The sequence below is a fragment of the Pelodiscus sinensis genome, chromosome 7, assembly GCF_052426305.1.
Source record: "Pelodiscus sinensis isolate ZL-2025 chromosome 7, ASM5242630v1, whole genome shotgun sequence".
NCBI lineage: Eukaryota > Metazoa > Chordata > Testudines > Trionychidae > Pelodiscus > Pelodiscus sinensis.
The window spans coordinates 63,181,524-63,203,925 of record NC_143058.1 but is presented as its reverse complement, the minus strand read 5'-3'; the positions used below and the strand labels follow the sequence as shown (position 1 = coordinate 63,203,925).

The 22,402-nt window shown below is 51.3% G+C and overlaps 1 protein-coding gene across 1 annotated transcript in view; it reads left to right on the top strand.

Moving 5' to 3' along the window:
* Positions 1–9,884, top strand: part of MREG (melanoregulin) — a 30,161-nt gene extending 20,277 nt beyond the window's left edge. Inside the window, exons 3-5 of the mRNA XM_075933959.2 lie at positions 5,351–5,441; positions 6,924–7,087; positions 8,171–9,884. Of these exons, the coding sequence (XP_075790074.1) occupies positions 5,351–5,441; positions 6,924–7,087; positions 8,171–8,293 (378 nt within the window). The 3' untranslated portion in view covers positions 8,294–9,884. The remainder of the gene's footprint in view (positions 1–5,350; positions 5,442–6,923; positions 7,088–8,170) is intronic.
* The last annotated feature ends 12,518 nt before the right edge of the window (positions 9,885–22,402 follow it).

Below are 22,402 nucleotides of genomic sequence, written 5' to 3'. Positions count from 1 at the left end.
TGGAATAAAACAATATGATACAAACCCTTTCTGCCCATCCAGGATTCGTTATTGGCTTCTACTCAAAGGAGTAAATAGGCTGTAGAATGTATTTTACCAGAAGCGGAGAAACAGAGGTTCTAAAGAGGAGGTCAGCGATTTTCTGCTGATTTTTTTTCCCACAGATCTTTTCTTCCTTCCTTGTTAATACTTTGGGTCATGGGGACGTTGGAAGGGATCCAAGGGATCTTTGCCAATAAGGGCTGAGGCCACGTGTGTCTCACTCCGGAGAGGCTGGGTTTTGGGGGTTGTTTTTTCTCTCCAGATTGCAGTCAACTTCCCCTTGTGCGCTCGCTTACGAACTGCAATCTCTTCTCCACTTAAAAAGTAATCCCTGCCCTTTCTCGGGTGCCCACCCCAGGGACCCGGCTGCAGCGTGAGAGAGGCCTTCCAGGTTGTTACTGTACCGTCTCCTCCTCCTGCCTAGGACTTAAATGGACGTGTGGAGTATCAGGTTGTGCAAAACAGGAACAGTGAGGCCACTTCCAGGCTTCAGGGGAAGGGATGTGGAGAGGAGACTGTTTTTTGCTTTGCTTTGCTTTGCTGATCGGTGAACAGCGCCAACGCTCTCCTGGCTAGGAATGCAGGATTTCTTCCCGCTCCCGGGCTTGGAAAAAGCCAGCATCAGCGGCTATGGGCTGATCTGAACTTCACTTGCCGCCCTGACCTCCGTTCACGACTATCTCAACAGCAGTGATTCTCTGGCACAAAATGTGAAACTGACGAGGTCCTCTAGCTATATTTGAGCCGTCGGGGAGGGGGGGGGCACAGATAATTCATTTGGAACGCTGCAGTCTTGGCGTGCCTGGCTGCACACCGAGGCAGTACAGAAAGGCTCCGTTCCACACGTTCTTATCGGGTCCGTATCTGGAGAAGCTGGGTGCCAACGTGGTCAGAGCTGAGTGCCTGAAGTTCAGGTCTGATCTAGCCCATTGCTACAACTGTATCCATCGGGCCACTGAACACCTGCTAAAAATCAGGCAGCTTCTAATTAGGAGTCTAACTGTAGCACTTGGGTTTGTTGTTTGGTTTTAGCATAAGTCTCTAACCCATTTATTACAAACAAATCACAGAATCGTAGACCACTAGGACTGGAAGGGACCTCGAGAGGTCATCAAGTCCAGTCCCCTGCCCTCACAGCAGGACCAAGCGCCGTCTAGATCATCCCTGACAGGTGTCTGTCCAACCTGCTCTTAAATATCCCCAGTGATGGAGATTCCACAACCTCCCTAGGCAACTTGTTCCTTGAATCCTCTCAGTGGGTCGTAGGAACATTTCAATTCAGTGAAGTCTCGGAGCGACTCCTTAAAGGTGGCTTTGCTTATGTCTCGCGAGGGCCAGCGCTAACTCTCCATCCCACGGATCTGAATGGCTGGATCGGGGCCTAAACTCCCTTGTGTGGCCTTGAGATAAAATCTTGCCTCAGATGCTGCATCTCTGGGGAGCGAGGGTCTGATCTTACCGGTCTGCTAGACAGCCAGAGATCAGCCAGTACAGCTTCGTGAATCCTCTAATTTTGCAGCGCAATTATTTCTCCTGGACTGCAACGTGCAAACAGAGGGCTGACTTCTAGCCACCATTCGAATACAAGAATTAAGACTAGATTTGGGCCAAGAAAACACTTGACATTGAAGATCACTCGTAGCCTTATAACGTTGCCTTGGATGATGATTGTATGACAGCAAGTGATGGGGTTAAACACATGGGGATTAGTCACTACATTATGGAGAGACTTTCTGACCTAGAGTACTGTAGACCGTGCCAGTGTACGATTTCCCTGGGTGATGTGCATGAGTGACAATTGGGTGTGTTATGGCTTGGCTTCTTAACTTTGGGTGCATCCATACTGCACCGTAACTCGAAATAAGCTACGCAAATTGCATATTGTATTTCGATGCGATTTCGAAACTGCTTTGTTTGGCATTTGGTGTGGTCTACACAGCGCCAAATTTCAAAACAAAGTGCTATTCCAAAACGTCTCTACCTCTGCGTCGAATGAGGTTTACAGGGATGTCAGAATAGCGAGCCTGATATAACGGGCTTGCTGAGAAGACGTGGGATAGCTACGCTCCAGTATCCCAAAATAGCGCTGCAGTGTGGACGTAGCCTTTCAGACCAGTGTGGCCGGCAATAGGAAGGGCAAGTGCCTCCATTTTTATCTAGGGTCCTGCTTCCTAGTTGTGGGTCGTTTTGTGCTGTCGCCTCTTCCTTAAGACCGGATCACAGTTCCAGCTTGGTGGGTTCCATACTCACAATCCTTGAATCAAAGTGAGTTTCCTTTGAGCCCGCCTGCAAGCTACCAAGGATGTCAGGAGATGGTTGTTGCTGGACCTCTCGCATATGATAGCGGTCCAGTTCCTGGCAAGGGGGAGCACGAAGCTCTGCTCGGATGTCCCCAACTTCATACTTACAGGGCTAGACCTGAGACTGAGGAGCACTTAGTGCAGCTGGCCGGTGAGCAGAAAGTGGACCACTTTTTTTCACTCCCTGATCTGACCGCCACTCCCAGCCCCCAGGAGAAGTGAGACCAGACTACAAACTGTTGGGGCTGCCGTGGCCATAGTACTTTGTCTGGGTCTAAACCCAGGCATGACAGTGGCCACGGGGCTGTTCCTGGCTGGGGCTGTCTTTCTCTGGCTCGCGTGGTTTTTCTGGTCGGGGGCTGAGCTGGAGTTCAGCGTGAGTCACGCACTGGCAACTTGACAAGACAGCAACTAGGAGGAAGGGCTGGTGGTGGCCAAGTAATGAGCAGAGATGATGCGGCCGCTTGATGCTGGGCTGGAAACTGAGGCGGAGGTGTGCAAAGTCAGCAAACGGGCTTCGCTCCTAATTCCAGGCAGTTCAGCGGGAGAGATGTGGCTACCTCCCCGGCTTGGCTAAGGTGAAAATCTCCACCCAAAGTGTATGACATCAAGGCAAGATCTGGATTTCCTGGTTCTGTAAACCTGGCTCGTCACTGATGCAAGGAAGCAGCAGCCACGCCCACCTGTGACGCGGCAGGGTGAGAGAGTTCAGGAGTGAGCCAGGAGAAAATGAATGCGACGTCCTTGTCTTCATCCTTCAGTGTGTGGGCCTTGGCTTGCTGGACCACACCCGGCTCTGCTCTCAACACAATTGATACCTAGATATCTTGAGACATGGGTGGGAGAACATGGTGTCCTTCTGCTTGGGGCACCTTTCCCATTCCAGCATACACTGTAATTACCCAAGGCGTTCCAAGTATGAGTGTGCTCGACATGCCACTTGGAAATATCACATCCAGCTTGCAACACAACAGGGTTGTGTGGCGAGTCACTTTAGGAAGAGCTGGTTTTGTAGGCTCTAGTGCCAGGCAAACTTCACGTCCAGTATAAGACCCTGATTAGTTGCCTTTAGCCTTGCCAAACTGCATCGGTTCTGGCTGAAATTTCCTTTGTCTGCCTCAGGTGAACGTTTTCTAGAGGGGATCAGGAAGTTCAGCTGGCTCTGAGTGAAGTTATTGTAAGGAAGTGGAAACTCAAGAGACTTAATATTTGGCAGGCCGGGTGCCCTTATTGCCAGAGGTGTCTGTGCCTGGGACAATCTGGCCAGTGATAAACTCTTGAAAATCTTGGCTTGCCCACAAGCTCGGAACAGAAAACGGTGGTGACCTCTCTGAAGAGTCTGTCTCGCTGAGCATGCTCCATCAGCTCCCAGCACCGCTCCTATGTACCATCTTGCCTTGGGTGACTCAGCATGCACCTGGCAGACCCACTGGGGCTCAGCGGGACTTTCCCTGCCCCATCTCCTCCTCGCTGCCGGACACAGTGGTGGCGGTGGGCACAGAGCATGCGGGTTCTCTCTGCTCAGGGCTTCTGCAGCTGGTGCTGAGGCAGCGTGGAGGAGGCGCATCCGTGCCGCTTTTGGAGGAGTGAGCGCCATGGCTGGGGAATCAGAGCTCTCAAGGGGAGGCAGCAGAAAGTGCCATTTTGAGGATGTGTCGGGGCTGACCCGTGTCCCTGGGTTACGCGCAAACTTGGAAAACAAAACAAATAACCTGTGGGTTGTGATGGGGCAGCACACATGCCAAGCCAAAGGTGCCGTGTCTGCGGGAGTTAGAAGGGGGGGGAACAAGAAGTTGCAGTGGAAGTCCAGGCATGACTAGGTACGAGATCGTCGCAGGAACAGTTTTGTTTCCAAATTCCAGGAGTGGCTCTTTGATAGGAGGATAGGTGATGAGACTTGTATATGGGCCCAGGCCCCACCAATGTTTAGAAACGGGTTCCAGCTCCACCATTGCTTGGGCTTCTAGCTGTCCCCTCCATAGGACTTTGTAGGGGCCCTGTGATCCATGAGGACATGGGGTCCAGGGCAGCTTGGGAAGTTAGCGAGTGAGCCGGCCTCAGTCTACCCTTGCCCCTCCCTACCTCCACCCCACATCTTTCCAGTGTCTTCCCCTGAGTGGTACCGGGAGGTGGTGGAGGGGCTGGGGCCGGATCGCTTGCTGGACCCCATTCTCATGATGCATGGGGGGCCTCCAAAAGCACAGAGCCAGGGTGGTTGCCCTGCTGTCTCCTGTGGACAGGACGGCTCTGCCCTGCTGTGGGCCCCACCAAAAATTACACAGGCCTGGCACCCATGGCATGTTTCAGCTGGGCTTCCGACCAACGGAGTGGGACTGAGCCGGTTCCCTCTCGCACACCGTGTTCCCCACCCTAGGGTAGCATTACAGAATCTACCAGAGGGCTGGGCTGTCTCTAGATGGTCTCCCCCCCCCCCCTGCCCTGCGTGAGGAGTCTCTCTTCAGTGACTGGACCCTTAAATCATGGAGCTTCTTGGGTTACCCCAGGGCAGCTGAGGGCAGAAGACATTCATGAGGAAATCCAGGTGTAACTAGTGTTGCGCAGAGCCTGCCCCTGTTCTAATGCGCTCAACCGCACTGCCTTGGAAATGAAAGGGAGTTAGGTCAGCAGGAAAAGAATCGGGTCCAACTGAGGGTGACCGGAATGTTCTGGTCCATTTGGAGGGGGTTCGAGGAGGAGGGGGAATGGCACTCTTGTGGTCCCTCAACAAAAGTAGAAGTGTTTTGTGGATTTTTGCTTTGTGTAGCTGACTTAAAAAAAAATCTTGTTTCAGCCTCTTTCATTTTCCCTGATCCTACTCAGACCTTCCCCACAGCCGCAGGGCCGGTGTTGTGGAACGTGAGTGTGTATTTTACGCTGGGCCTTGCGGCTGGAACTTGGTTCCTGATGTTGCGGTTGCTCAGTGGGAGTAGAAGTGCCAGATGGGATGGGCCGTACAGCACGAGGAAAGCTGACTCTGTCTCTCTCCCCTCCTCTCTTTTGCCTTGCAGGAGTGGCAGAAACTGAACTACGACATCTATGCCTTGCGGCAAATCCGCAAGGAAGTGAGGAGCCGCTGGAAGCGCATTCTGGAAGAGTTGGGTAAGCTCCAGAGCCTGGCTGTTGATTTGCAGCCACCCGGCAGTGCATCAAAGGCTGTTAATGTTGCCTTTGTCTCTGGGGGGGGTAACCTCCTTCCACACTTCCTTCTGCTTTGCATAGATGCAAACTGAAGGAGCCAGGGGTCGTTGGAAAGAGATAGCACAAATAGAAGCTGGATCCTTTTCCTCCCCCCTGCTGCACCTTACGGAGCAGTGCCATGCTGGGCCCTTGGCAGCAGCTCGTAGGAGGGCAGGCTCGGAGGAGGGGTGTGGCTGCTGGTTTTATAAACATGGGTGGATCCACTCAGCAAAAGGTTGAGGGGGGTGGTTACAGGGAGTGGCCATAGCTGCTCCACCAGATAAGAGAGGGGTGTCCCTGCCAGCCCGCTACAACCCACATGGTGCTTGACGATTGAATGCCTTGGTTGTGTGGGGCCAAGGCAGGATGAAGGCAAGACAGACAGATGTTCCAGCAGCTCAGGAGGGCCATACGGACAGCGCTGTCAAGTGCAGGGAACTGGATCCCTTGGGAGTCCATTCTTGGGCTTTTTGCCTTTGCCAGGACATGATTACCAAGAGCAAAGCCGTTTGTTTTCCTAAGCAGGACGGAGGGAATCTTGCGCACTTACACGGTGAACCAGTGTTAACCTTTGTCAGCCGGTTTGATTAGCCTCTCCATACTGCTTACGACTGAGCCCTAACGCACGGAGGTCCTTCGCTCTAAAGTACTATCCTAGCACAAAATCCTCTTCAAACACAAACACCCATGAGAAATAAGAAACCAAGTATAAACTCTCTTCCCCCTTCCGCCCCCTGCTCTCCTAACTCCCAATCTCATGCGTTAACCACAAGCCCGGACAGATTTTCTCAGGACCTCTGTGACTACTGCAGCCCCACACTTCCTGGGCCAGGGCTGTGGGCAGAGCATGGAGATTATATCCCAAGTTGCTCTCTTCCTTGCAACTCTTGCATTCAAAAATAAATGCTAGCTCAGTACCAAACTACCTGTGCTCAACGATTACACCGTGTTGCTCCCCCCCCTTTTTGGGGGGCGGGAATATGTTTGGCTCCATTGGCAACAATGGTACTGGCTAGATCCAGAACACAACAGGACACCTGGCCCTGTGCAGAATGTATTCACCGTCTACACACACACGGATCAGGCGGAGATTTACTAGCACAAGGAAAGGCACCCCTTTGTCTGGAAAGCACCATGCCTGCGTTGCATTTTTAAATATGACCTCACTGGTGACCTCCTGTTCTCCCTACAGCAATTGTCCGTGGTACCCAGAGGAAATGCTAGTGCATTTTATCCAAATGTGTGCTGGGTTGTTGTTTTTTTCCTGTCATGGGTTCTAAAATAGGAACGCTACAAGGCCGACGGGGGAAAGAGTAAACCTCCAAAGATGTTCGGAGCAGAGGGCTAGATTGGGTGGGTTGGTGCCTTTCATTTAAATTGGAGCGATTTTTATCTCTGTCGTAGGGTTTCAGAAGGAAGCAGACTCCCTGTTATCTGTGACTAAACTTAGCATCATCAGTGACTCCCAGAACATGAGCAAAGCCCGGGAGATCCTGTTGAAGCTCTGCGAGGAGACAAACATTTTCCCCAGAAACTGGGAGCTCTCTGAGCGCTATCTTTTCGTGGTGGTAAGTAGCTAAATGTCCCTACATTAGGCTGGGAAGGTTTGGCCATGGAAGTGCTGTTGACATGCAAAAGTGAAAACTGGTCAAACCAGTTTTTCTGCCTCCCATTGTTGACAATTGATGGCCTTTTGGCTAGCATCTTGTTGACAGAGCAAAGCACTGTGGGTAAGCCTCCCACAGGGCAATGTGGTGGGAAGGCAGAGCTGCTCCCTGTTCTTCTTGGGGTTCCCTGGTAGCTCTGTGCGCTCTTTGTGCTGAGGAATTTCAAAGCAGCACTGCAGCCTCTCCAACCCACCCCCTGCTGCAGCCATCTGCCTGTCACTGTGTTCCTAGCAGGGCAGAACAGGAGTACTCCAAGGATTTGTTCTTTGTTTCTCAAAGTGAGCATCTCCCTCAGGTGTCAGACACTTCCTGGAGCTTTGAAAGGAGGTCGGGATGGGGGGGGGGCATGCCTGCAGGGCAGCAGAGATCACAGAACACTGAGCTTAGCCATCAGGGAAGGCCTTGTGGGATACTGGCAGAAGCCAGTTCTCTCGACCAAACAGACAGCAGAGTCCACACTGGCTCTTGGCCAACAATAAAGAGAGGGGAAAAGAAAAAAACGTCTCTAGCGGGGCTTTAAGTTTTTTGTCACTAACACTGGGTGTTTTTCCTGACAAAAGTCACTTTGCAGAGTAAATGCTGTCACTTTTGTCACTAAAAGGCTGTTTTTTGGCAACAAAATGTGCTAGTGTAGACAAGGCCGTAGTGAACCCCCTCTGTTAATGAGGTCACAAAAAGAGCATCAGTAGTGAAATGCAAAGGATCAAAGTCCAGTGTACCTCAGTCTCCCAGACAGGACTATCCAGTCGAGCGCTTTACGGGTGGCCCACTTGGGCACAAAGAGAAATGCCTGCAGTCTAGATCATGAGCCTGATTCCTTTGAGCCTTCCTCCATTTTATGCCACCAATTTCTCTTGGAGACACGGCACTGGAAGGGTGAGGCCTTGCGTGTTCTGAAGCCTGCCTCTCTCAGGGCATTTTTTAATAGATACTCTTGCAAAGGCCAGGCATCCAGCAATTCTGACACCTCCGTTCCTTTGACAGGATCGCCTTATTGCCCTGGACGCTGCGGAGGAGTTCTTTAAGATGGCCAGCGTCACCTACCCGAAGAGACCCCCTGCCGCGAGAGCAGAAGAAATGCAGCACATCCTTGCTCCATCGCCCTGAAGAGACTGGAGAGGTGCCGAGCTCCTTGCCCTCGTGGGAGCTGGCTGGCTCACTTGCTGAGCCGCACTGACACAATGTGATTTCTTTCCTTCAGAGGAGACCAGGGGCTGTGCAAGAGGAGAGGGTGCAAGCAAAATGACTTTCTCGTGCACAAGGGTGGCCAGTCACAGGGGACCAAAGGGGTGGGCCTGAAGGAGTGGGCCTGGATGCCGGGGGAAAGGCGCAAGTGCTGGTAGGAACCGGAGTCCTGTGGGTAGACGAACAGACCAGCTGTGGCACAGATGGAAATTCTGTCACTGAAGTAAGTCCACCTTTCTAAGAGGCAGTAGCTAGGTTGGTCAAAGAATTCTTCAGTCTGGTGGCTACACCATGGCTCCAGTCAACTTCATGTTGAAGCAAAGATACGGGGGGGTGTCTGGGGAGGAGGCAGCCCATGACTTTGTGTTCCCTACGTTGTCCTTCATAGTCAGAAGAACCCATGATAGGCTCCTTTGAAAGCGGCCGTTGCCTAGACACGTATTAAAACTTTCTCCATGGGGCTCTCATCCCTCCACCGAAATGTACTGCGCGGTGCATTATGTAAATGAGACTTTCTTCCGCCACGCAGCCAAGGCAAGGCGTCCCTCAGTAGGCAGCAAGCGAGGGGGAATGTCTGCGTGATGTAGTTGCCTGAGACACGGCTAACACGTGTCAGAGGATGTGGTTCGACTCCGTCCCATTTCCCTGCTGGTGCTGCATGACGAGAACATTCCATCCCTTATTTATTCAGCCCGGGAGTTACTCCTCGCAGGGAGCAGCAGATCAAGCCCTGCTCCTCCCGGAGCCTCTTCACCCTCCTGAGACTGGAAACTGGTTGTTCCAGACTGAGCACTAAGTCCTGCACGAGGCTAGTGCTGAGATGAAGGATGCGTCTCGCGCACGTCGCTCCCAGGGAGAGTCTGGTCTGACGACCTGTTTTGCAAAGCATGTGAGACACTGGGTTGTTGAAATCTTTTCACTGGATCTCGATCCACAAATCGACCAACGTCTTCCCAAAGTGACTCGTGATTTTGGGGATGCCTCCATCGGCTGGTGCTCACCTCGACACGTTAGAGGAAGCTGGCTTTCAGGGTGTCCTAAGCACTCAGTTGTGAAGGGCCGGCTGCTTTAACGCATTGCAGGTGGGGCACCCAAAATCACTAGCTGCTTTTGGAGAACGTTGGTCGTCCTAACTGCATTATGTGAAATGGAAAAAAGAGGAGTGTGCCGTACCAAAAAAAAAAAAGTATGCTGTTCTAAAGCTTTGGGTCATGCGATTTTTAATAACAACCCTTCACGTGTTCACCTTGCTCTTTTATCTGGTAAGAAGCAATAATTTTAAACCCCTGGGTTTTGGGAATAATGCTCGTTCGTCCGGGGTTAATAGAACGACTGCTAACAGTCCAGCTAAGAGTGAGTTTCATGGGAGGCTTTCTGGGAAACAAGGTAGTAAAATAGAACTTTTAAATGTTTATACCTACAGTATTTAAAATGTTTCTTAATCTTCCTGGAAACGTGTCCGTTCTGTACATTGATGAAATATTACTTTAATAAATACAAAATTCTGCAAAAATCTGGCCAAGTTGTTATTTGAGGAGGCATCTGCCACATCTCTACTGCTTGCTGAGTGGCAGAGGGTGCGGGAAGACACCTGCTTCCTGTGCCGGTGTACAACATTCAAGATGTGTCTGTGCTAGAAATGCTACGGCTGTGGCACAGATAGAAATTCTTCTGTCACTGAAGTCAGTCCACCTTTCTGAGAGGCAGTAGCTAGGTTGGTCAAAGAATTCTTCAATCTGGTGGCTATGCCATGGCTCCGGTCAACTTCATTACTCAGTTTGCACAGTCCTGAGCGGTGGAGTTAAGCCGCCCTACCGGTGTAGTCCTCGGGCAGAACTCTCACTGAACTGTGCTCCGTAGGGTACAGCTGAGCTTCTTCAAAGAACGTACGACAGCGGTCGCCAACCTTTTTAACCACACGATCACTTTGTTGATGTGAGTGCAATGTGAGATCTACCTCAAACCCAAATCCCCTGGCCCCGCTTCCTTCCCGCCCCTTCTCTGAGGCCCTGCCCCTGCTCCACCCCTTCTCTGAGGCCTCACCCTGCTCGCGCCATCCCCCTTTCTCCCCCGCCTCACTCGCTTGCACCAGGCTGGGGTAGGGGGTTGAGGTGCAGGCTCTGGTCTTGGGCCAAGGGGTTTGGAGTGTGGGCGGGGCTCCAGGCTTAGCCCAGGGTGGGGGATTGGGGCCCAGGAGGGGTTCAAAGTGCAAGCTCTGGGAAGGTGTTGGGTGCCGGAGGAGGTTCAGGGCAGGGATGGGTTCAGGAAGCAGGCTCTGGCTGGGCACCGTTTGACTGAGACGGCTTCCGGGTGGTGGAGCAGTGGGGTTAAGGCGGCTTATTCCTGCCCTGGCCCTGCACCGCCCCTGGAAGCAGCCGGCATGTGCCGCAACGGCTCCACAGGCTGCCCCTCATCTACAGGCGCTGACCCCACAGCTTCTACTGGCCACGGTTCCCCGTTACTGATCAGTGGGAGCTGCAGGCGGGTGTCTGCCGGCAAGGGCAGCATGTGGAGACCCCCTGCTCTGCCTCTCTCAGGGGCTGCAGGGACATGCCGGCCACATCCAGGAGCAGCAATGACCATTGGGATAATGACTCCAGCCACGACCGGTTCGGCATTTTAGAACGCGCCACGCAAAGAATCACATTGAGGTGTGAGAGAAATGAAAATGATGAAATGCACAGACCAGTCAGAACCCAAAACTAACCCACGCTGCAAGCAGTGAAAGTAACAGCAACCCCCCACGTGTGTGTTGGGCAGGGAGAGGAGAGGGAAGGAGTGTGTGTGTGTGTGTGTGTGTGTGTGTGTGTGTCTGTGTGAGAGAGAGAGAGAGAGAGAGAGAGAGAGAATGAGACACAGTGTGCGAGAGTGACAGAGATGAGCATTGCCACGCTCCCTCCATCCCCTTCTGTGTGGAGATGGAGTGGGAGAGGGACACCCTGACATCAGCCCCCCCCCCATTCCCTTCCACACCCTGCCAGGCAAGCAGGAGGCTCCCAGGGGGCAGCTCCGAGGCAGAGGGCAGGAGCAGCAGGACAGTGGGTGGAGGGACAACTGAAGGGCCAGCGTTGGATCGCTTCCCGGCCAACCCAGTCAGGATCCCCTGTCAGAGGTGCCAAGATCTACCAGCAGGTCCTGGTCTACTGGTTGGTGACCACTGACCTAAGGGGATTATCCTGGATTTGGGTGGAATTTGGATACCTCACTCGTTCTCCTGTGAGAATCTTGCCCTGCAGGGGGAGGGGTCGTTGGAAGGCATCACAGGCGGCTAAGGACTAGATTGACAAAAGGGTTGGGGCACCCAACGTGTAAATCCCAGAGGCCATACAGCCCTTGCTCACTACCTATATTTTTGGCAGTACATGTTCCATGAGGTACCGATGTTTCTGCTTCAGGGAGGATGTGCTGCAGCCCCACCCACGGTATCCAGCCAGCCCTCCCCCGCTCGCGCCCGCGAGCACGCTCAGAGCTCACCTGCTGCCCTGGATCCCTGTGGAGGCCTAGGTGGGTGGGGAACTCATCCAGTCTGGTCCTCTGCGCGGAGACAGGCGCGAGTAAACCAGGAGCATCCCCGGCAGGTGTTTGGGGAAAGGAGTGGCAGGCCAGGGTGTGTCTCTCAGGGTGGCCGGGTTCCCTACAGGAGAACCCCCCAAGCCGCTGGCCCGTGGCTCCCTTGTGGCAGTGCAGCCCCCAGGAGGAGCAAGGCAGGGACCCATCCACCAGCCAGGTAAAGGTAACCAGGCAGCAACTGGGACTGCCCCAGGGCCCTCCTATCCCCCTGCACACACCCTAGCCCCCTTCCCTGACTCCTGCACCCCTCCCCCCATGCATAAGAGACTTGGGACAAAATCTTTATTGCTAAATGGGGTGCCCTTCCCTGCACCCCCACACAGGCCCCAACCCTCTGCATTGAGCCCCCTGCACTCGACCCTACGCTTAAATGATCATACAGGTCCTGTCCTATCACAACCCCTCCCCCCCATGCTCTGAGTCCTCCCTGAGGAGGGTGGGGGGGGGGGAGGGTACCTGTAACATTTCAGTTACTTTCCCCCCTGCATACAAGTAAACCCTGCTGGAGCCCTGCTGTGGCAAAAACTTTCTGAGACGCAGGATTCTCCGCCCCCTGCCTCGCTAGGGCCCAGACATCCCCACGCAGAGTGGCTGCACCAAGCAGTGAAGAGGCCCACCCCCGACAGAGTGCAGGGGGGATAGCGGGAGAGGGGGAGGCGCAGGCCCTGGGCCGGCTCTGTGGACAGGGAGAAGTTTGCTGTAGGGGCACCATGACTGGCTGTGAGCTGTGCAATTGGTTGGCATGTTGGAGTCCCACCTAACTTCTCCAACCTCGGCTGCTAGAAAGCCGACTGCCCACGAGGTGGCACTGGTGTCTCGTCCCCACCTGCCAAGCCAGGCTGGGCTGATGGAAACAGTTTTTCAGACCCCTTAGTGCACGCCCTGGCCGCTCGAGCTGTCTGTTTCCTCCTGAGTGACGTCTTTGTCAACATTTTTTCTCGGCTGGCAGTTCTAGGAGATGGCTCACCCCTTCCATTTCAAAATACCCAGGGCCTGGTTGCTGCCTCTTGACCCTGCTTTTGGCATAAATACATTTCCTGCTCCGCCAAACACAAACTCTGGGGCCTATTGCTTGTAGCATCATTTTAGGGAGCAGTTTGGCTTCTTTTCCCCTCGTGTTTTACCCTCCTGTTAGTGTTTCTTCTCGCTCCTCATTGGGGCTGTTTTTAAAGTCTGCTTCTGGGTGTATTTGGCCCTCGAATAGCAAAATAACATTTCACATGTGCTTTGAATCCAGCCCCTGCTTTTAAACAAGGGGGGGGGCGGGATTTGTTCCCCACTTCAAATCCGGGTATGTTCCAGTTGGGCCGTTTTCTTTTTTCCAAGCAGTCTGGGTAAGAAGCAGGAAGGTTCTATCAGTCAGCGCAGCTCCTCCAGCGTTCTGATTTATACCAGCTGCCAAGCAGGCTATCTGTGTATTCCCAACCGCCTGCCAGTAATTCGCACTGTGCTGAGCACTGCATCAAACTAGTTAGCTGTGCAAACGTCTGGGGTTGGACAAATGGGTCGGCCTTGTGGTCTCCGAGGAAGGATGAGGCAGGCCTTTGCGAAGTTAACATTAGTCCTCCCCTCCACACCGGTTAGAGCAACTGCATGAGAAAGGAAGGAGCTGGCGGGGAACGGATCTTTCTCGCACTATGGAAGCGGATCTCAACTGGCAAGGAATTCCAGAGTATTTTTACTGACAGGCCGGCATGGGGCCCAAATCCGAGACTGCAAGAACGCTCATTTTTGTTTTCTCTCCTTCACAAGCTGACATCCTTTTGCCGGTTGCAGTGATAGGCATCGCCAGAGGGTGGCAGTGGAGGAGTTCTGTTCAAAGCGGGGTGGGAGGAGGAGAGAGGGAAAGCGATGACCTATGAAAGCGAGAGTCGTGCTTCTATTTGCAATGGCCTGACACAAGCCTCATCTGAAATTAATTCTAAGAAATAATAGGAATGGACCAGGCAGGCAAAACGGTTTTGTAAGTGCTGCTATAAAAACGAACGCACCATTTTCAAACGAGTGTCTAATATTAGGAGCTCGGACGGCATGTGTTCGCCCTCTCTTGGGCTTTTCTGATGTAATGAAGGCTAGCAGACTGAATCAATTCAAAAATAAGTCTCCGCATTGGTCTAAGAATGAGGATCTCTCTTTGATACCACTCACCACCCCCTTTTTGTGCATTCCCTCTGAATATTTCTATGCAGGATTTCTTTGTTTGGTAAGGGAAAGAGTTATAAACAGCACAGCAGCAGCCAGACTGCAAGTTAATGGCCTTTCTCCAGTCTTTGAAAGAGCCGTAACCAAAGGAGCTGACTTATTTGGATTTAAAATAAAAAGATGCCTATCCCAGATGCTGTTAAAGTAAATGGATTCAGATGCTCAATCAAACAGCAGGAATAGAACTAAAATGTTCTATTGGAGAACAGGATGAAATCTTTTCCTGGAAGGTGTACACTAAACAACTGGGGATAATAAATCCAGTTCGAAAAATCAACATGGTTTTGGATAATTCATAAAGGGGGTGCGGAATAAATTAGCTGATTAAATGATTTACCACCATTTATGCACTAGGCTCTAGGGATACTGTCTAATTTCTATGTTAATGACTTCCACTGGGTTGGGTCTTAGCAATATAAAAGACAGTGGCTGAAATCCTCAACCCATTCAAGTCAATGGCAAATGGACATCCTTTGAGTTTGATTTAGCGGGTCTTTACTAGACCCGCTAAATCAAACTCTGGAAAATCGATTGTGGCAGCGTTGACCTACCGCCTAGCAAAGACATGGCCTGAGCTTTCATGGGCAAAACCCACTTCATCTGGTGATGTGGTTTTTTGCCCACAAAAACTTATGCCCTAATAAATCTGTTAGGGTATGTCTACACAGCAAAGTTATTTCGAAATAACTTTCCTAGCATCTACACAAGCCAACTGCTATTTCGAAATTAATTCCAAATAGCGGAGGGCTTATTTTGAAATTGGTAAACTTCATTCTGCAAGGAATAGCGCTAGTTTAGAAATTGCTATTTCGAAATAAGCGCTGTGTAGATGCTTATTTCGAAATAGGGGTCCTCCTGCCCTTCGCAGGGTGCCCTGCTGGCCGCCCTGGCCACAAGGTAACTTCTGACCTCATGCCCTGCTTGAACCAGTTCCGGCTGGCCTTAAATGCAATTCAGCATCCAATCAGTGTAGATGCACTATTTCAAAATAGCAAAAAGCTATTTTGAAATGCATTTTGTGTGTAGACGTGTTATTTCAAAATAAGATATTTCGAAATAACACTGTAGTGTAGACATACCCAGAGTCCCTAAAGTGCCACAAGACTCCTCATTGTTAATTATCCAAGTTGCCTACACCATGCAATGCTGAATGCAGCCTTGCAACACTCCCTTTGGTCTCCCTCTGTTTACGAAAAGAGCCTTGGCAATCCAGAACCCAGCATACCCCCAGGTTGCGAACTTGACCTACAAATGGCAGGCAAACCCATCCATCCAGGAAGCTGCTATAATGTCTGCCGTTTGCCGCTATAATGTCTGCCTTTTCTTGGGATTGCTTTTTGGCACTTCCACAGGCTTCTCTGGACTGTGTCTCGGCCAGCTAACTTTTCTCCATCTCAAACCCTCCACTCCTGCTCTTGGTCTGAGAGACCTGGAATTTATGGATTCTCACAAAACCAATCAAGGTGCATCTATTGTTCTAGGTGTTCTTTGAGGACAAAGAGCTTGAATGGGTTCTTAAGGGGTACGTCTAGACTACATGGCTCCGTCGACGGAGCCATGTGGATTTGTTTGTTCGGCAAAGGGAAATGAAGCAGCGATTTAAATAATCGTGGATTCATTTAAATTTAAATGTCTGCCGCGCTGAGCCGACAAACAGCTGATCAGCTGATTGTCAGCTCAGCGCGCTAGTCTGGACGCTCCCGCGCCGACCTGCAAGCCCTTTATCGACCTCCCCGGTAAACCTCATCCTATAAGGAATAATGGGGAGGTCGATAAAGGGCTTTCAGGTCGGCACGGCACAGGTCCAGACTAGCGCGCTGAGCTGACAAACAGCTGATCAGCTGTTTGTCGGCTCAGCGCGGCAGACATTTAAATTTAAATGAAGCCGCCAAACCAGACAGGCAGCAGCCGTGTCCTCATGACAGCAGCCAAGAGCTACCAGGCCAGTTTGCACCAGCCCCAAACGTTGCTGATCAGCTGTGAGAAAAAGCAAAACCGACGGCGGAGAGAAACACACCAGTACCTGGGGCGGTATTAGAAAGCCACGGATCAAAATAATGGTTCAGCTCCCACCATGAGCTTCTTTTATCTCGGGCATATCGGATTCCGAGCAGCAGACGTGCCGAGCCTGCTGTTCTGGGGGGAATTGCTTGAGCGTTCCGGATGCATTTCTCCTCCTCCTTGCTTCCAAATCAAGAGAGAATTTAGTCCCTGTACTCTCCAACTCAGCACCTGACTTGTGCAAAATGGAAGTACAGTGGCTCTGGTTTTCCCATCAGACCTCTATGCAAATAGGGGAGAGAGAGAACCCGGCAGCCTCTTGTGACCAGCTTGGGAGACAGACAGACACACACACACAAAGCAGACAGTACGTAGTGTGCGGCCCCAGGAGAGGAAGGCATCCCATTCCAGCGCAGTCTGAAGCCGATCGCAATGAAGGAGCTTCCTGTCTACATGCTCATGTGTGGTGAGGAGTCAGTCCGGGGTGAGGCTTGCGCTGGATTTTGTGAATGACACAGGCCTTGTGTGGTTTTGCGAGATCGAGATCTGTACAGAGCAAGAGCGAGGCCCAGCTAAACCGTTTGATTACCCAATTGTTTCCTCTTGTCTCCAGACCCCATTTCTCAGCAATCCCTTTGCTGTTCAGCTTTGGAGCTGGACGGGGTGACACAAATTTGTGCAGCGAGAGTCCTTGCTGCCATGCTAACACGGGATCGCTTGAAACAAGCTGAGAGGAGCCCAGATTCCGAGCAATCAGAGCAGCCGTACACGGGCGAGCTGTCAAAGGGAGGACATCTTCCATCCAGGTCCATAGACACCGAGTCTGCAATTACTAGGCAACCTCCAGACAGATGCTTTCAGGCCACTGAGACTGCAAGCTCTGGGGAATCCCGCAAGGTGTGTTGCCATGGCTGGCGGTTGGGGGAGATGAAATTGGCGAGCAATGGCCATTGTGACTTCTTTCCTTATGGGAATGCTGACTCCTAATTTGAATCATTGCTCCAAATTCAATTAGAAATCATTCAAATCTTTCATATATATAGTGGGAGGCTAATAGCCATTCCTGGATGTGCATTACTAGTAGTTGCTCGCTCGGTTAGTTGTCCAGAGAGATTACAGCCAATGGATTCGCCATAAACTCAGCACTTTAATTCTTAGGCCTTGTCTTGACCTCATGGGAGATCAACGCTGTGGAGATCGATCTCCCAAGGGTCGATTTAATGGGTCGAGTAAGGACGTGCTAAATGGACCACTGATTACGGTCTCATCAGCTTGGGTTCTCCAGCGGGTTACGAGGAGCAAGGGAAGTCAATGGGAAAGTTTCTCCTTCATTGGGGACACCCCAGTAAGTCGAGCAAAGGTATTCACTGAGCTGCCGTTGCATATCTGAGTTCCACTTTCCTCCCTAGTGCAGACCTGGGCTCAGTTGAGTGATTGGTCCCCATGCAGAAGTGGAGGCATGGAAAATTCCTGTTCGTTTGTGGAAATTTCACCCACCAGTACAGTTGCTGTGGGAGCTGCAGGTGTTGCATTTCCAAAAGAAAAGTGAACGAGGGACCAAGCGGCTTTCACGTTTAGATCAACGGTTTGAGTCCCATTAAAACTGGCATGGAGTAAACGTTGTTACTCGCCGAAGGCTCCTTGGAGACTCCAGCAAAATGAGCCCAGTGATAATGTTTCGTGCTCTGCAAAGAGGTCAAGAACTGCATGGCTCTGGATGATGAACCACACTGTAATTCCTGGTTGTGGCCTTCAGGGTTCCCGTCTCTTGGAGGGCAGCACACCACACGGCCACCCACAGCGCCTGTGTATCTTTTTGTCTTCGCTATACAGCTGCCCGCTACTCCAAATTGTTGGTAAGATGCAGCAGGTACAGGGAGTGCTCCCAAATCCAGACTCCTGCTTCTGAAAGTGGCAAAATGTTTCACGTTTTAGGACTTCTCTGTTACCATTGGGCACTGTCTTTCATGACTTGATAACTTGAAAAGAGCTCAGATATATCCCGTCCTGGCTGTGTCTGAAGTGTAGACAGTGCTCAGCCAACCAACCAGCGCAGAAACCCCATTGCCTCTGAGCTGTGATTATGTTGTACAGTAATAAAGAAGGGTATGTTTACACTTGCACCCTCTTTCGAGAGAAGGATGCAAATGAAGACATTCGAAATTGCAAATGAAGCTGGGATTTAAATATCCCACGCTTCATTTTCATATTCACGTTATGGCGCTATCTCAAAATAGCTCTATTTCGAAATAACAGATGCTTTTAAGACACAGTTATTTCGAGAGCAAACTCTTGTCTTGAAATAACTGGCAAACCTCATTGCATGAGGAATAAGGGTTATTTTGAGAGAAGGGTTTTCTCTCGAAATAACCGCATCTTAACAGCATCTGTTATTTCGAAATAGCGCCACAACACGAATATGCAAATGAACCATGGGATATTTAAATCCTGGCTTCATTTGCAATTTCAAATGTCTTCATTTGCATCCCTCTCTCGAAAGAGGGTGCAAGTGTAGACATACCCAAAGAGATTAAATGCTCAATACTTCCTACAATTGGGCCCTTTTCATTCTGTGGTTTGGCACCCACCTCTCACCTATCTCTAAATAATAGCAGGTCCATGTTCTAATGCCCAGCTGCTCGCTCGCCTAAATTATGTTCAGGTTGGCGTGCAGGGAGATACTTGACCAGGCATGCCCATGATGGGGGCAAAGGGAGTTATTGCCGTGCGGCCCGAAGATTCAAAGGGGCCCAGGGCTCCAACAGCGACCGAAGCTCCAGGACTTTCAACTCCCCACCGGCGCACTGAGCCATGCCGAGGGCGGTGGAGGAGATGGGACAGATCCTCTGGGAATGGGCACTTTACCCATGTGGGTATGGTAAATAACCAGGAGAGCAGCGAACCTGGAGCAGGCCACCTTCTTAATGGGTCTAATAAGAAGGAATAGAATTAAAGGATGATCTCAGGTATTTTACGTGCCTGGCCATTCGGTGTCCAATGACTAGTTTACCATCTCTTCAAGCAATTGCCTCCTAATTGTTGATGTCAATGTTAGTGATGGCAACAGTTGAGATCAGATCAAAACCTAGTTATTTGCCTGCCGCTGAATTTACCGAAAACCGTTCCCCTTTCAAGACCCTTTGGGCCAAATGGACTGCAGGAAGAGGAAGCTACTAAATAATTTGCCCATGATTCACAATGCCACCTGCAGTGGCTGCCTGGTTCTTCAGACTATACCCTGTTTTCCTCTCCCCTGGTTAAATATTTACTGTCTGTCTGAATTTCTAAAGGAGATCGCCTGCCCAGAATGAATGTTTGTCGTTGTGGTGCCGGCTCCGTTCCGAGCATCCTGTTCTTCACACACAAACACACACACAGTTTGCAGAAGAGCCAAACATCAGTCATGGGATGGGGGGAGGGTTAGTAAAAGTTGCATGCACAAACGCAAAGACGCGAACGCCCTATCTTTCCAAGAGTGAGTGAGCCTGCAGAATCAACGATGACCTTGGTTTAGTGGGTGCAACTCTGTGGAGCTCAGAGGCCAATGTTACACCCAGTAGGAGTGAGTTTTGTTTTTTACAACAGGGCTTATTAGAAGTTAGTCGCCCAACTCCTCAGACTTACACACCCGAAATAATGCCTGCTAAGGAAAAGCCACCTCTCGTTAGCTTTTGATTTCTTGCCCTCCCTTTGCTTTGTTACTGTGTTTGTCTGCACCAGAGCTAAGGAAACCATTCAGTTGTCACACTTGGCTCAAGTCAAGCTGACCTGTGACTTGCATGAGCTTTTCCTTGGGTCTGAGGACTTTGCATGACAACTAAATAGGATTTATGTGTTGCTCTGGATACCTGTGAGCATGGAGCATGTGCCAGCATGGGGACTTTGCCCCAATCCCAGTCCATTTTAATGAGAGCAGACAAGCTCCTCCAGTGCAAATCACGACTTTGTGGGTTTTGCCTACTTGTGGGTTTTCCACTTGTGGGTTTTGCCTGGGTGCAGTGGCAGCTCCGTCAGGGGCTGACCCTCAATTGCCAAAATCTGTCTCAATTCTCTTGGACATGCGGCTGTTTGCTGGATCCTGTTTTCTGGACCAATTGAAACCTGAACAAACCTCCCTGGGGGAGAGGTGAGGAGTGGAGGGAGCCGACTGTACCCATGTTCACCCTGCCAACATATACCCCCACTGGGGTGCACAGCTAGCCCCACTAGCCAGCCCCTCCCATGTGTGTTCACGTGCATTCTGCGGCCAAATGATAGAGGTGCTGGTACTGAGCTCGGTGCCCTTGCAGCTGGGGTTTTCACGGCTGCGGCCGGGGCTCAAAGAAAAGAGAGAGTGGGATCCATTCTAAGCAAACAACCCTGACAGCACAGTGCTAGATGCTTCCGCAGAACCAGTGCTTCGGGAGAAGGAGAGCAAACACATGGTTGCCTTGCTCATGCCTCAAATTAGATTGGTCAGAGTGTTTTAAACGGCAACACAGAGCCCTGTGTATGAAATTTGGCATGAATTGCTCTTTGTGGGCACTGGGATCAGGGCCCTGCGGTGCTAGGCATTGCACAGACTTACCGTGTTGGCAATCCAGGTGCCTCAGAGTATTGCAGAGTTCACTATGATAGTTATAAGAAATCCTTCTAACTGACTCTCCTACTTCGTCTTGTTCAAAGACACGCTGAACTGGCTGAGTGAAATTTACCAGCATGAGGCCTACACAACACTGAAGTCTCTTGTGATCTATGGTGGGGGACATAAGCAAATATATTTACAAGGTCCTCTGAGAACATAGCCAACATCCCCGTAAAAGGGGCGGGGGGAATTGTTTTCAGTTGAAATTGCATTTGATTCCTTTTTGACAGAGATCATTAGAAATTAATATGTCTAAAAGTTCTCCAGTGTAACGAATATCACAGGTTGAACCTCTCTAGTCCAGCACCTTTGGGATCCAACTGGTGCCAAAGCAGAGAATGTATTGAACCAAAGGAGATCAATATTGTCTAGCAGCATCACCAACACTTCCACTGCTTACTGGGCGGTTAGAAGACATTTGGGGTAAATTCAAGCTACATCACGGCACAGAACACTGAGAGCTGTAAACAAATGTTATGGGACCACGGGTGTTGCCGGACCAGAGAGTGCCGGATTAGAGAGTTCCACCTGTATTCCATTAGAGACAGGCAAAAGCCTCCTCATTCCTTGATGCTGTATCTTGACGTTTTGTCTTGCAAAAGCCCACAGCAAGGACAGCATTACTCAGCAAGCTGCGCAAGCAAGCGTCTCAGCTGTCCGCTTCAGGCAGCTGTAAAATATTCCGGCTGGAGAGGCTTCCGCAGAGCAGGGGTTCTGAACTGGGTCACACACGCCACTGCTCCTCGACCAGGCGCTTATCGAAACTCTCTCTGAGGTGTCGCAGATCCTCTCTGAGAAAAGGCAGCTGCAGGCCGTGGATCTGCGTGCTGATTAGCGGAGTCTTGTTGCCTGGTGCATCAGATCCCCGTCCCGAGCCTACTCCCACAGCACAAAAGTTCACACGCAGGAGGGAGCGTGCAGATTGCCAGTCGCATTGCCGACCCGCTTGCTTTCACTGGGAGTCTCCTGGAATCAGGCGCTCTCTCCTGGGGGCTCCTGTGCCCTGTCCAGGAGGTTTTAAACCACTAAAAGTCTGGTGGTGCAGCAGATTTCAGGTGGGTTCCCTGCCTGCCCTGGCCCCGGGCTACTCCTGGAAGTGGGTGGCACATCCCTGTGGCCCTTCGGTGGGGAAGGCATGAGGTCTCTATGCGCTATATCCCTGCTCCGAACACTGATTCCACAGCTCCCCATTGGCTGGAAACCCCCTCCTGCACCCCAACCCCGAATCCCCCCTCCCCCTAATGTCCTTCCAGACCCCACACTCTGTATCCTCTCCTATGCCCATCCCCTTGCCCGAGCCCTGAGTGTGGGTGGCAATGACAGTATCGAAGCGGCCCAGCATGCCACATGAAGCAACACAGTGGGTTTTTCCTGCTACAAGCACACACCGTGCGGCAATCTCTCTTGATTCGTTAGCCTTTGCTTTACGCTTCAGACACTCACAGCAAGCGCGCTGGTTGCTCTACGGCAATCCTGGGGAGATGTTGTCAAGGCTCCCTCTTGCCGAATGTTTGCGCGCCGTTCTTTTCTTCTGCCACGGATCGCTGCTCCGAAAGCTTTCCTACACACCTGACCCTCCCCCCTTAGGGAGACCTCTCTGCGCGTGCAGCTATTTGCACAGAGCCGAGCCCATC